Raw genomic sequence first — 14,712 nt, 5'->3', positions numbered from 1 at the left:
CCCCCTCATCACAGTCCTGAAATTGTACTGCATTGTTCAAGCAAAAATAATGGTTTGTAGATTTACACAATTAGATACACATTGTATTTTCCTCATCTACATTTGTAAAACATCGAGTGATTTACTCACTGATTCTGTGATCATAATTTCAACAATTTAAAGATGAAGGCCACTGGTATTTCAAGAGAGAGAATTTCTGTTTAGACATTGAACCAATCCAGGGCTAAATGAGGTTCAGAATTTCCATCCAATATTCTCTCTGCTCATGATACATTTCATATTTTAGGTTCAGAACTAGGCTGCTTGAGTCATATTTCATATCAGGTTTTGTGAACTACCTTTTAGGGTTCATGACACTATTTTGATTTTCAACCCTTCCTCTGATCATTCAATTTTCCTTTGGCTATGATAATTTGATTGCAAAAAACACACAACCACTGAGGGACTGTATTACAAATCAAAACATTGCTTTTGTCCCTCCAAACATGGGATATCTTAAGTAAAGGATTTATGCATATATCAATGTATTTGATACTGTATATAAATTTCCATTATCAGTTTTCCCCCCTTTTTCTCACTTTCCACTGGGTTGTGTTTCTCAGTTGTCAGTGGAACACTAACCTCTGGATTGCTCACATTTTGAAACTGTCTTGATGATCCTAAAAAGAATTTTGCTTACAGTAGATGATCTGTTTAAGGTTAACTTCCAAAGGTCCTCCTCTCTTGATATTTTAATATATACCTTTACTTGAATGTGAAGCTTTTTATACAAAATACATGTATTATATATACACGAGCAATACAATATGTATATGCACTATATATTATATATATTTAAAATATGTATTTATGTGTGTGTATATATATTTATTTCTTACTGATCAATTCCCACCCTGGTGTGTCAAGGCCCTCTTTACTGTGGGTTTGGAGTCACTGTACTGCCTCTGTCTATGGGCTGTGCTACAAACCAGCCCAGCCCATGGTGAAACATCCTCAGCATTGCAATGCTGGGCTGCATTGTGCAGATACATCCAAGGGCTCTGTACTGCTTTTCTGCAAAGCTATCAATCTTTCCTCTGAAGATTTCATTGAGAAATAGGATTCCTGCTGCATGGCAGCATGAGTTAGCAGTTCAGGAAGGAGAATAGACACAGCTGTGGGATATCAGCTAAACCAGGCTGATTGTCTCTACTCGATAAGTTTGGTACCAGCTGGGGACACAGGAAAAGACAGATTTAACGCTTCAAAGCAAAAAGGAATAGATCTTCTTTTTATCTCATTCAGCTTCCTGGGGAATCAAGTGTAGAAAGAAGATGCTGGTTGCTCAGTGAGGCAGTGCCACAGTTCCCTGCTCCTTTTTGCACATGTTGGTGGCACTGTGCTGTCCCCGAGGCTCTGCCCCAGGCTGCTCCGGGCTGGCAGTGAGTGCAGCTGGAGGGGAAAGCACAGAGCAACCCTGCAGCAAACCCACAGCACCCTGCTCTGCCCCCTGGGCTGGCATCATTGCCACTTCTTCATCTCCTGGCAGGATCTTTGCTTCATTTGGATGTAACCCCAAATGCTCTGGGTTCCAGCAGAATTGCTGCTCTTCAGTAGAGCTGATGCTATTCAGCATAATCCCTGCAGGGCCCTTTGCATAGGCCAGATCAAATCAATTCTTCAGAAATACCAGTGCAAACCTTAACACAGTGATAGAGTATTTTAAAGAGCATGGAATGAATTGTATGTAATGAATGATGAAGACTTGTATGTATTAAAGAAATTGTATGTTTTGAAGTATTTGATGTCCACAAAGTGATGGGATTTTTGTATAATATGATGGAAGACAGAGAAACTTCATTTGGTGTCTAGGTTTTGGCTCTGGATATAGTAATGGATGGAAAACAAACAAGGAAGATGTCATTGAGGATTGCCCAGATCCCTCTTTGTCATTCTTTGCTACAAAAATACAGTCAAATTATAAAGCTATTTGGATGAAGACAAATAACACAAGTGATTTCCTGGCAGTCTGAGCAGCCTTTGGATGACATCCTGGTTAATCAGGCATCATTGCATGACTTTGCTCCTCAGAACCACAGAGTTTTGAAAATCTAACACACAGTTTCCCAGGGATATTGACTGTATGTCCTCAGCACCCTGATTTCATTCTGGTCTGAAGGTGGATGTTGTGGAGGGAAGAGCTTGAATGTTTACATGAAGTCTGACAGCTACTGTTGATTTTTATAGAATTGCTGTAATTTTATAGAATTTCAAAGAAAATTTGCCTTATATTGTGAACAGTTGATAAAAGTGTACTGTTTAGCTAACATTAAATGCCAACTCAGGTTGGTAGCTATTGCATTCATGATTTTAAGGAAGAAAATTACTTTCCTTCAGTTTTCAGGGGAGCTGTGTCCATGAGTTGTTGTTGGGGACACTCAGCTAAAGCAGTAGCTTACACTGTTCTGGGCATTGTCATGCTTCAGTGGTGGGAACTGTGAGCACACCCTTTCCCCAGTGTTTGACTATGCATTTGAAAAATGTCTGGTTAGTGGTGAGACTCCAAATAAATCTCTGGCTCACAGCACAAAGTACCTGCATGGCACGTACAGCATAACACAGCTCTTTTTCAGGGGGTCTGGAGACATCCCAGCTTACCCTGTGAGGTAAGATACATGGTTAAAGCTTATTTTAGTGGACTTTAGTTAGATCTACAGAATTATTTTAATAAAATAAAATATGCACTTAGTAGTACTGTTAGCAAATTGTGACACTGCTCTGTAAAGAACACACACTAAACAAAATCTTCCATTTAAGAAATACTACACAGTTCTTAGGAAAAATCCTGAAAAAGGATAATCACTGTTCATTCAATTTGTCTGTATCACCCACAAAGATGTATCCAAGTATCTCACAAATGTTTAGTGTTGATGATGATGAGAACACCCTGTTCTTAGAACTCAGAATTTGGGTTTATTCCTATTTCATTACTGCAAAACCTCATGCACTGAAATGCCAGGGGAGGGAAGTCTGGGAATTGCTTGGAATCAAGCTGCAGTAGCCATGGTGTGGTTTCAAGCACTGTCTGCCCTTGCTGAATTAGGCCATGGCACAAGCTGAGCTCCTCAGGTGCAGGTGCTGGTGGTGATGGGAGCCCAGCAGCAGCTGGGATTGCCAGGGGACTTGGCTCCCTGACCTTCCTTAACTGGCAAAACCAGGAGTGTTCCTGCAAAGTAAAAGCCAACACAAAATGAGGAGCAAAGCTAAACAATAAATCCAGGTCCTGGCAGTCATTGTATTAGAAGGGCACTTGAGCTCATTGGTTTGAGGTGTGGAGCCAGAGGAGTTTAGAGCTGACATTTCTGGGGGCAGACAGCACAGAGAAGGGCTGGGCACAGGCTGTGGGGTGACAGCAAAGCTGCTCTCAGGAAAGCTGCTGGGTGCTTAGTGGTCTCATGTGCCACTGCAGGTGTCTGTGCCTGCAGTGCTCTGGGGGAGCAGAGAACCCACAGAGAGGGAAGGGAGCAGCAATCAGAGACCTTCCCTTGTGCTGAGCTGAGAATCTGTAGTCCCAGATTCAATAACAGCAGGCAATACACTGCTGAAAGAGATGGGAAATGCAAAAACCCCTGGCCTTGTTTGGTGATTCATGGCATTTTCTCATGGAGTGTGTATTGTAGGGCTGCAGAACCTAAAGGACAGACAAACCTTCACTCACTCCAATTTCTACTGGTTGTTCTGATGCAAGACAGTATAAGCAGTGCCTCAAGTTATCATCCTTATCATTAATAAAAGAGGTTGCCTTTTTTGTGCCTCCTGAAGAATATCCCTTCTTGCCCTCTACCATGGGCAGCTGGGAGAAAGAATAATTCCCCTGGAGCTCCTGAGCCCACCCTCCCCTCCCCTGGCACAGCTGAGGCCAGAGCAGCTCTGCCTACCTGGATCAGCACCTCCCCTCCTTTTCTGAAGGTACCTGGAAGAGCTTCAGCCTGAAGTGGGAGTTTCTTGTCACTCTGTGCAGCATTTTTGTTTACAGTATTAAAGTTATACAGCCTATAACTTTAGAAATGCAGCTTATATGCAAGGTATGCTAAAACAAATTATCAAAATGGGTTTTATTCATTCAAATTGCAAACTTTGTCTTGCTAAAAAGAAGTCCCATGCTTTGAGCACATTAGCTTTGTGTGTAGCTGTCTCTGCCCTTCTGGTTTAATGCCATTAGCCAAATCTGATTTTCCCAGACTATTTATTTTGTCCTTAGACAAATCTCTCAGTATATGATTTTTATATTTTTTTTAATAGAAAAGGTAGTGGTAGGAAACAAATATACTCCCTGCTTTGAAACATGAAGAGATGGAATGAAAAGCTGCCATTTTCCAGAGCAGGACAGAATGATTTCCACCCCTTGGCCTCCTGAAAGAGCATAGGGATAGTGGAAATGAGTCTGCAGTTGCAAGAACAAAGAGCCATAACACTCTTAACCTTCTGGAAACTGTTAGAAAAAATTCAACGTGGCCTCTGCCTGGGAGGGACCCGAGAGTCCAAGGGAAGTCTTGTTTCCCATGCATGCAGCTGTCTTGTCTTGTGCTGCTGAGGACTGCTGGGCAACTGGTTTGAAAGCTCAATCTGTGTAGAGTGTAAGTGCATTAATTCCAGTATTGACCTGGGACCATATTAATTATATCTGGGCCTTAATAATTGTTGGCTTCAAGCTAAAAAGGCAAATTGATTTCATTGATGTTAAAAATTTGCCTTGGTGCTAAAGCCATCGGGGCATAGAGCACTGGGGAGGGCACAGTGCTAAACCAGAGACCTGCTGTACACAGAGCATTTCCTGAAAGGGTGAGTGTCATTAGGGTGTGGGGTGCCAGATCCTGAGGTGTTCATTTAAGTATTTGTAATGTGTTTGAAGCAATTCAAAACATTCTTCAGTATATTTGTGACCAAGTCTGTGGTAGCTGTATTATGGAGGATTCCTCACTGAAAGCTAAGTCAGGCCAGGGAAACTGGTCATCAACTGCTCCTTGATCCAGCCAATTGTTTTACTGACACCTACAGTGCTAATTAATTGCCAGCCTCATGAAATGGGGACTCTTGTCTCTCATCCCATAGCAGGGAATTAGTCCCCAATACAGCCTGTGACTTTTGATTATTCTATCTGCAACTACCTTTTTGTCAAGAATGCAGCTTTGTTAGTAGAAAACCCCAATTAACAGTGGTTATCAGTGGCTGTTCATACACAGACTTTAGATCCTGGCATTTGCAGAGGCAGCACATGGTCAGTACAGCCCAAGGGAATTCCTGTCGTGTTTGGACTGTGATGGTTTCATGTTGTCAGGTGTAACAGGGCCAAAGAATTGCTGAGACAAAAGCTGACATGTGGGAGGGCCCCAGTAGTGTCCACATCTCAGAGTTCACCCGAGGCTTTGTTCCATTTCTGTACTGTGTGTGTAAGATGAGAACACTGATTCATGGAGAGGCTTTTTTGGGAACAGTTTATATTGTCTTTAGAGCATTGATCAGGCAGATACTTGGAACACACTACTTAAGGTCCAAATCAATTTCTTCTAGTCACAGCAGTTCAGTGTGGATGGTCTTATTTCTGCATCTGAACAAGCTAATTATTTTGGGAATTCACTGAAGAGTGATACCTGAATTGTCAGGGAAGGCTGTGACAAGGTTGGACCTGGGTTAAAATGATGACTGTAACCAGATTTTCCTGCAGTTCTGTAAGAGCAGCTGAGCCTACACTGTGCTGCTCTAGTCCTTTAGCATGTTATTAGAGCTGCCTGGCCTCCCTTATTGAGTTGGATGCACTCTGGCACCAATATGTATTATGTACGAGTGCCTTCTGTGTTTAAAAGGCAGAGTTCCTCCAAGATCCTGCCTGGAGGGAATGAATCCAACTGACTCAATACTTCTAAATCACATCTTTATAGGAGAGGAAATTCACCCTTTGGTTACATTATGGAAGAGAAGCATTTTAACTGTAATCACTCCTACAGGAAGAATTTATCCTGTGTGCAAGGGTAATGCAGTTTGCAGTGTGACCCTGGGTTTGAATGGAAAAGCAGCCCTGACAAATAACCCCTTTTACAGACCTGATGCAGCTGCTTTGTAGCTACAACTCTGGATATAAAACTCCCCTGTGAGAACAAAACTCAAGTGAAAACAAATGGGACTTCCTGTGAAGCTGTGTCAGCCACCCTGTCACATCTTCCTTGGTGGCTGAGAATGGCCAGGGCTGTCCTGCTCATTTGTGCCCAGGCCTCCTGTTGAAGCCTCTTAAATGACACTCCTGTAACTGCAGACAGAAATTTGCAACATGTCGGTAGAGACCAGCCTTAACTTCCAGTGAAGAAAATGCTACTGAAACTTCCCACCACTTCCACTGCCTTCAGCTCAAACCCCAAGGTGCTTTTGTCCCCTGTTACAAGCAATTCCAACGAGGGACCAGAGCCCTCTCCTGTTGGAGAGGCCCCAGCTCAGCTTTACCAAGGGCTAACCTGGTAAAGGCTTTCTGACTTTGGTCTTAATCCCACGTTCAACAAATGTTTGCAGCAAAATTCCTGTTGTTAGATCAATTTGTCAGTAGACAAATTGCTGGAGGGGTTAATTGTGAACCTTTCTAATATAATTAATTATTGATTAGTGTTTGATAGCCTGAGGTTTAAAAAAAAGAGAGAACATTATGAAGAAAACAAAAAGTGTTGGTGTCTTGTATCATAGGAAAACCTCGGTAATTTGGGCAATAACTCCTAGTGGAGAATTCCACACTTCCTAACTTTTCTTCTCCATTTTTCTGCTTGTGACTTGCAATATAGATGTGAAACTGTTGCCAAATAACTTTTCAGGAGAAACTGACCCAGAGCAAGTAAGGAAGAGAGCTCTGGGGTGCTGAAGGTCTCATGTAATCATGTACCTTTTACATCCAGACAACAATAGAGGGCAATAGATCTCTAGAAAAGATCGCGGCTGCAGAAGGGTTTCCAGTCGATCACGGTGATGGCGATTTCGGCTGCTCTTTGCACGGCCTCGCTGGGATCATCCAGACACCGCTGAAATGTGTCCCTGTGCTTCAGCAGCGTCTGGCGGCCCTCTGGCAGCTCAGCCAGCAGGGTGAGGGCTTTGATTGCATTCAAACGCGCTTTGCTGGTTTCCTCAGCAACCAGCGTCAGTAAACGTGGAATGGCTGCAGCACCCATGGCTGAGGATCTCCCTGCAGGGAAATAAAGCGGCTTTGAAATGTGTAATGACATCTAATCATCATCCTCTTGGACTGACACGTTCCATTCCCTGCCTGGCAGCAGCCCTGAACAGCCCTGGAGGTGCAGTGCACAGAGGCAGAACATGCTCTTCTTTCAGAGACCAAGGTTGGCTCCCAGCTGTTTGTTTTTAAGGAAAAAGATCTTTCATTATTAACTTTATCGGCCTTGCACATTAGTATTTCATTTGCAACAAATTATCCAAAAATACACGAGGCACTAAATGACAGAATATGTTTTGGAGGGGGGTGAGGAGTGGAATTTGTTGGAATTTGTTAGATGCCCTTAAGAACATCCTCCAGTCTTTCGTTTCTAAAAACACTTCAAAGACCGAGATCCACTCCTGAGTTGTCTTTGGAAGCCCGAGGAAGGTTTGCAGAGGAGGACTGGAACACAACTGCTGTTATTGAGTCTTTTATGTCTAATTACTCATTCATCACACTGGAAATTTAGCAGTTAGTATTTTCTGTGTCATGTAAGTTACTTGGGAGAGCTACAGACCTCATTAATATTCATTGCTCTCCCAGCTGTGAGAGAGGAGCTGTCTCTAATCCCAGAGCGTTTCCAGAGAGCAGCGCTCCTCTGCTGAGCACTGGTGATTGAGTGCAGCTCCAGGTTCCTGGATCTCTGTGTGGTCAGGATTTGAGTGGAAAATGTTCCCCCTCAGGAGGGAAATGAGGCAGGTGAGGTAGATAAATAACTTCTTGACCTACTTAAGGGAATGAAATGTGAAATATCCTGTCCCCCCCAGGCACTGTGACGAAGCAGCAATAGTTGCTAAAGCCAGTGATAAAGAAATGTCCCAGTCTTTATTTCTTGACTAGCATGAACATGGTCAGAAACTGAGGGCTTGGGGAGTAGGGAGGGGGGATGTGTGAAATGTTTTGTTACCTAGTTGCCCTAGAATCGGATTTCCAGGAGGTACCCACACAGAACTGCCTCTGTCTCTCACCCTGAGGTGTAACAAGAGCAAACATCAGCGCTCCCGTTGAGTTCACTTGGACTTCGGGCTGCGTGTCCTCCAGCAGGCTCAGCAGCACAGGGATCACCTCCTCCTTGCACACGGCGATTTTCCCCTCGGCATGAGAGCTGTGCGGAGCAGATGGTGAAGGGGAGTGAGTGCCTGAGCTGTGCCTGCTGCCCGTGCAGCCCCTCGGCCTCTGGCCCGTCCCGGTGCCACCAGCCCTGTCACAGCTGCTGCGCCCCCCGGAGGGACTGTCCTGCCCCGAGGCACCGAGGGGATGGCTGTGCCTGCGGCTGCTGAACCCACCTGCTGACACAGGCCTGAGGACACCACACCGACCTGCCTGGACCAGCTTCACAATATTCCAGGTTATTTTTAGGTGATATCTGGATGTTTTTAAAAGCTTTCTATGGAGACTGACGGGCAGCTGCCTGTAATAGGATGTGGGATTAAGGGTGTGGCTGGTCCTAAGTGCAATGGAGTTACAAACTTGGCTGGTGAAGCCTCCAGAGATTTAAAAACCTGCTAAATCAGAGGGCTAAAATGAATTCTTCTCCCAGATCACTTTTCTCTCTTTTTTTTTCCAGCCTCTCTAATGAGAAGAATATTTAATGTGGCCCAGACATTGCAGGGACCTAGCTCATGTCCATATTTCAGTTGCATTTTGCTTTTTCTGTGACTCATGTTAATGATACTCTTTTCCTCTAATACCTCTCTGTATTATAGGACATGAGGAAATGTGTAGTGCCAGTTGATATGTATACTGCCTCAACTGCAGACCTTTTAAAATCAGACATTTGTTGAACACTTATTATATTTTCTGATTGCAGTACAGTGGACTTAAGTTATTCCTTTCATCCATTCTCTGATACACAATTTTAATATAAAGATTGCTTTTTCTGCTGTATGTGGCAGCCTGTGGCAGAAAACTATTTCTGTTTTCAATCACAGTGGAAGTTTCTAAGGATCTCTAATTTTCTGAGAGAGCACTTTTCCAAAAAACATAAGGGAGATTCTCCCTACCTCCATAGTGGTCAGAATCCTGTTTCTATACGATTTTTCATGTAAGATTTTTTTCCTAGCAGTGCTGTACCAAGAAAAAAATCCTGATTCCACTGCCAATACTGAAAACAAACAGGAGGAGAAGGAATGACTGATCAGCATCTGCTTTCCTCAGTCATTTACAGCAGCTAGGAATTTTTTAAGCCCCATGTGTCTCATTTTGTTTTACCCATGTGTGCATTCAGGCTGATAGTGCTTTACATGTGAAATGTGGCAGCTTCAGTGTGGAGTGGAACACAGCTGTAAATGAATGGCACTTATTTATTCCTGGAATTAGTTCTGAATTTACTCCTGAATTTATTCCTGAAAGAATTAGTTCTTTCTTGGACTTAAGCATTAGAGATGTTTCTTTACCTGATTTCTAAGAGGACCCAGGCTGCTTTGCTCCTGATGGAGGTGGAGGGGTGTGAGAGCTTTTCCTTCAGCACAGGAACAGCACCAGCTGCCAGGGCTTCAGAAACCTCCACACGGAGGCAGTTGGCGAGTGTACCAAGGATCAGCTCCTGGATCTCATACAGCTCTGTCTTCAACTTCAGGACCAGTGGGGGAATCAAACCAGCCTGCAGGACACCACCAGCCCCTGCAGAGGGGAAGGAAGGAATGTGGGTGAGAGCTGAGTGCAGTTACCTGCACCTGGAATTTCTTCAGAGGATCAAAATACATGTGGGAACTCATTTCCTTACACAGAAGTGGAATTGAGAGATGGAAACTACTCCAACACTCCTCTGTTTCTAAATGTCATCTCAGCATTGCTTCTTCGGGAAGCTTCCCCAAAACTCCCCTAAAGAAATCAATGCCAAGCAATAACCAACATGACAATTGCTTTGATGTTCCCAATTTCTCTGTAATATTTCTCCCAAAATTATCTTTGCAAGGAAAATATAGGAAATATATATACATTACAAAGTCACCTTCTATGCAGCCTTTCTAACTGCTCTCAAAATGAACAGATGCCAAGAGAGACAGAGATGTTGGCCTTTAGAGCTCTTTCTTTTATTCTCCATGGTGGTTTCTGGTGGGGGGAAGTCAAGATTTTGGGAACTGTCAGCTTCCTCACACATTTCTTTGTAGTAGTTCTGTCAAGGCAAAAATTTAAATTCTGAACTTTCCAGCAGTCAGTACTCTCGCACTGGCTCCTAAAATATAACATCAAAGGCAGAGAGATCATAACTTGCCCAGCAAGTGATGTCTTTGCTATGAGCAAGAGTCTGATTTGTACCATTTCTCACCCTTTACTAAGTCAACACTGCAACAGCAATGCCAGGGGAAAGCAGAATGTACTGTCCACGAGTAACTATGTGAAAACAAAATTCTCCAGCTTGTCTTGTTGCTAAGACTGATTCTTTGGTTGCTATGAGAAATGTGGCTCCTTTCAAAGTGATTCATATGTGGTTTGATAAGGAAGTTTTGTGGATAAGAGTCATCAAGGTATTTTCAAATCTTCACAGCAGAGACAAGTGGGAAAGACATTTTATTGACCCTTGGTAGTGCATAGGAGAAATCCCTCACCTTGATAATTGGGTGAAAGCCAGGATTCTAATCTAGAGGTTATTCTGTTGTACATATTTCTGAGGCTTTGCTAATACTGAATAACTTCTTATGGTACTGACTTATTAGGATCCACGTTACAATGCCAAAGCAAAGAAATGCCTTGGGGTGATATTACAGCTTTACTACCTGTGCTACATTTGGAGGTCAGTTTCTGTGAGAATTCAAATAAATAAGGAAAACCAGTTCCAAGACAATTCACGTTGAAGGCTAACAGCATTTTACAAACAAGGATTTCTCCTTGTGCCAGAAAGGCAAAGCAGGAAGGGAAAGTGAAATAATGTTCTTTGAAGCTGTGGCTCTGTGTGTCACTGCACAGGGGAGTTGCTGCTTTCACTGTGAAAAAAACCCAACCAACCCTATATTGTTCCCTGGAGGAACAAAAGAAATTTGTCAAAGAGTAACTCCAGCCCATTTATACTGTTCCTGCAGAAGGATGTGATAAAGGACACCTGCACTATTGCTCTGTTGGAGGGTCCCTTGGGAAGGAGGCCCAGCTTGTCCATGACCAGCATCAACCCTCTTGACGAGGATTGCTGGGGTTTGGATTGTACATTGGAGCTGCAGAAAGGTTTTGGCAGGTTACACAGCAGCAGGAATATGTCTGGGAATTCTCCATGCAGAACCCACTAGTGAACTGCTCCCAAGGAAGCAAACTAAAGCAGTTAAATCATATCCAGAATTCCTTTAGCCACACTTCCCAACAGTCTTGTGAAATGGCCTGTGAAGTACAAGATTTTTCAAATGCAACTTTTTAAGGTCCTCCCAAAGTTTTTAATGAAAACAAACTGTATGGCCTGAGTGCATGGAATTGGGAGCCCCAGACTGCTCACAGTCACCACCACAGTCACAGGCACTTCTAAATTCTGGGTAGAAATCAGTACAGAATGTCAGTTTGGGAGGTACAGTTTCAGAGGAAGAGCAGTAACTCAGATGTGACAGCCTTAGGCTCACACTGCCTGTCACAAGCACCTGTGTGTAGCTTTAACTCACGTGGACCCCAGTGTTCCTTGGGACAGTCCATAAGCAAACCCTTCTGCACAGTGCAGACACACTCTGCTTTGAGCCCAGAGAAACCTGCTTGATTTAACTTCCCTTTCCATCTGTCTGTAACAACTCCTGCTGTAGCATTCCCTCTGCCTGCCTCGTGCTGGGAGATGCACTTGGCTCTTTCCTGTTTTTTTAACCTATCATGTCAAGTTTTATTTTCACTTTGCTGCAATTCCCTCTTTTTCAGGACTTCCTTGCTAAGTTCTCTCCATTTTCTTGATCACTTCATCATCATACAGCCAGGATGATGAAGTGATCATAACCAACATTCATGTTTCACTTCTTTCTGTCTGGGTGTTTCAATTATCTTTAATGTATTCCACCAATACATTCATGCAGCCAGGGCTGCTTTCACTTGCCTTTGGCTTTATTCCTTCCAGTTAATGTTTATTGACTTTCTTTGCTTCAGTCATGCCTCATTCATTGCACTTCATGTCTTCCTTTGATGCTGGCCTTTACTATGGCACTGCAGTCCTGGGTGTGAAACCCAACAAAGCCACTTTGTGTCTGTGTCCATAAGCTGCTGAGATAATGTACAATGTTGTCTAGAACAGCTTTGATTTTGTACAGCCATGAACCAGTATTTATTCTGGGGCTACTGGTGCTCATTTTGTCTGAACACTTGGGATGTTCTAATGTTTTTTTAAAATTGATTTTGTTTTTCCAGGCTGGGTCTCCGTACCAGGAGCTTTCTTGTCTGCTGGTTTTGTCGAGCTGTCTGAGCTCAAATGCTGTCGTGCTATGAGAGGGAGCTTCCCAGATTTAAATATAGAAATAAAGATGAATTGTTTGACCTTGTCAAAAGTCTCAGTGTGGTGAAGAGAAAGAGGGTGGAGAGGAAAGGCCATCAACAACTACAAAAAGAGACTACCTAACACTGAGACTGAAATTTCCACGTGGAAATTCGTCATGATTTTCCCAGGGGACCCACAGGTTGAAAGGTCTAGGGAGGGAAAAGGGAGGAGGCAAAATCAGTGGCAAGTTGTCTGGGAGTCACTTGTAAATGAGAGAGGTCTCAGATCCTTGGATCTTAGTGGGTGAGCAATAGGAGGGGAAGGTGACCTGGGGTTTTGAGTAGTCCTGTACTGAAAAATACAGTGGCATCCTCAGGATATCGACTTTTTCATTAAAATACTGCCCTTTCAAAAGGGATTTGTCTCTTGCAGAGAGTGTTCTAGATACCCTGGGCCCAGTGAAGTAGTTGGGAAAAATGTTTTCAAAATGCAAATAGTTGCATTTGCAGCTGCATAGTTAACGTCATTATTGATCTGTTTTTCTGAGAACTTGTAATCTTCCCTTGGGCTGCTTTTTATCTGAGCACTCATCTCTTCCTTCTCATAACTGTCTGGCCACTCTCATCCTCCCTTTCCTGATTTTTTTTCAAATAGGCCCAAAGAGGAGTTGCCATTTATTCTGTTCTCTGAGTAGGGCTGCAGGGCATGTAAACAAGTTAAATTTAGTAGAAGATGAAGGAGTTATTTACAGTACATAAGAATGGTGTTTTGTTTTGATTTTCAATTATATAAATCAAGTCATATTGCAAATCCTTTTCCTTGAAAATGTTGGTTTTCTACTCAAAATGATCTGGTCTGAAGCATGTGCCTCATGTATGGCCACAAAGTGATGATTGGTGTAATAGAACACAGAAAAATAACATGGAAACACAGATTCTCTGGAATATGAATCTCTGTTGGGACCTTTGATGTCTCTCTGCAATGGTCACACAAGTATTTGAAATGCTCAGTAGAGGCATTTGTGCTTAGGAAGGGGCATGCAGGAAAAGCAAAGCAGAGCTGTGGGAAGGGAAGCTGCTGCCTGGCATCACAGGCAGCTGGCACAGCCCTGGGGGAGCTCACTGACTGAGGAGCCAAGTGATCCTGCCTAAACTCACAGAGCAGCAGCTCTCCTCCTTGCCCTGCAATAGTTTATCAGCATTTCAGAGGGAAGAAAGGGTTAATAACCCTTGTGCCACCAGACATCACAGACACTGGCTAACAGTGCTGGGTGATGCTTCCTTGGTGCCAAGAGTGACACTTTGAGTGACGAGCTGAGCACAGGGGATGCTGCCCCTGCACACCTTCCTTAATGACTCCTTGTTCACTACTGTTTAAATGGAAAAAAAGATAATTTATTCTGGGAAAATCTCTGAGTCACCTGTCACAAGAGCACAGTTTATGAACCTTGTAGTAGCTTATTCAATGCTAAGATTCAGCATTTTGATTCTCAGTGCTCCCAGCAATATGGCTGTGTCAGGGAGCAGATTGAATATAATACCAGAAATACTATAAAACTGGGCTGAACTTTCTGCTGAGTTTGGAGCAGGAGGCAGACCACATTCATTAAAGTACAGCTCACTGCTAGAACCCATCAGCTTCACCAAGACTCCTACCTGAAGAGGATAATTCTCTTGAGCTCCTTGAAAATCAGAATATTTTGCTCTTCTCTGCAAGAATAGTTCTGTGTCTCTCCATGACAAATGAACAGGAACAAACAGCAGAGTCCCAAAGGATGGCGGTGCCTAGAGACAGAGGCCATCTCTTATCTGAAAGGACTGGGGGGTGGGAAGTCTCTGTTTACATGAACTGAAGAACTACTGGGATATTAAGAGAACTGAGGAAAACAATGCAGAGATCGGAACAGACTAGAAATAGTAAACAATTCTGTATCAAACCATTTCAAATGGAAGCATTGGCTGGAGGCATTTATCTTATGAGAGCCCTAGGGATTCACCAGGTACAAAATCACAACTTCAACAGCAGTGTCTGCCAGATCTTCATTAAAAATACAGGAGCTTTATAAAACTTTATAAGCTTTATAAAAGCATTATGTGATCTGCTTTTGAAG

General features: G+C 43.2%; 1 protein-coding gene across 1 annotated transcript in view; it reads right to left on the bottom strand.

Moving 5' to 3' along the window:
• Nucleotides 1-6,938: 6,938 nt before the first annotated feature.
• RSPH14 (radial spoke head 14 homolog) overlaps nucleotides 6,939-14,712 on the bottom strand; it is a gene marked incomplete at both ends in the record, with an annotated part of 70,986 nt that continues 63,212 nt past the window's right edge. The window contains 3 exons of the mRNA XM_084216986.1: nucleotides 6,939-7,198; nucleotides 8,197-8,333; nucleotides 9,625-9,850. Of these exons, the coding sequence (XP_084073112.1) occupies nucleotides 6,939-7,198; nucleotides 8,197-8,333; nucleotides 9,625-9,850 (623 nt within the window). The remainder of the gene's footprint in view (nucleotides 7,199-8,196; nucleotides 8,334-9,624; nucleotides 9,851-14,712) is intronic.

The sequence above is a fragment of the Fringilla coelebs genome (genome assembly GCF_963513975.1).
Source record: "Fringilla coelebs genome assembly, chromosome: 17".
NCBI classification, from domain to species: Eukaryota; Metazoa; Chordata; class Aves; order Passeriformes; family Fringillidae; genus Fringilla; species Fringilla coelebs.
This window is presented reverse-complemented; position numbering and strand designations above follow the sequence as displayed.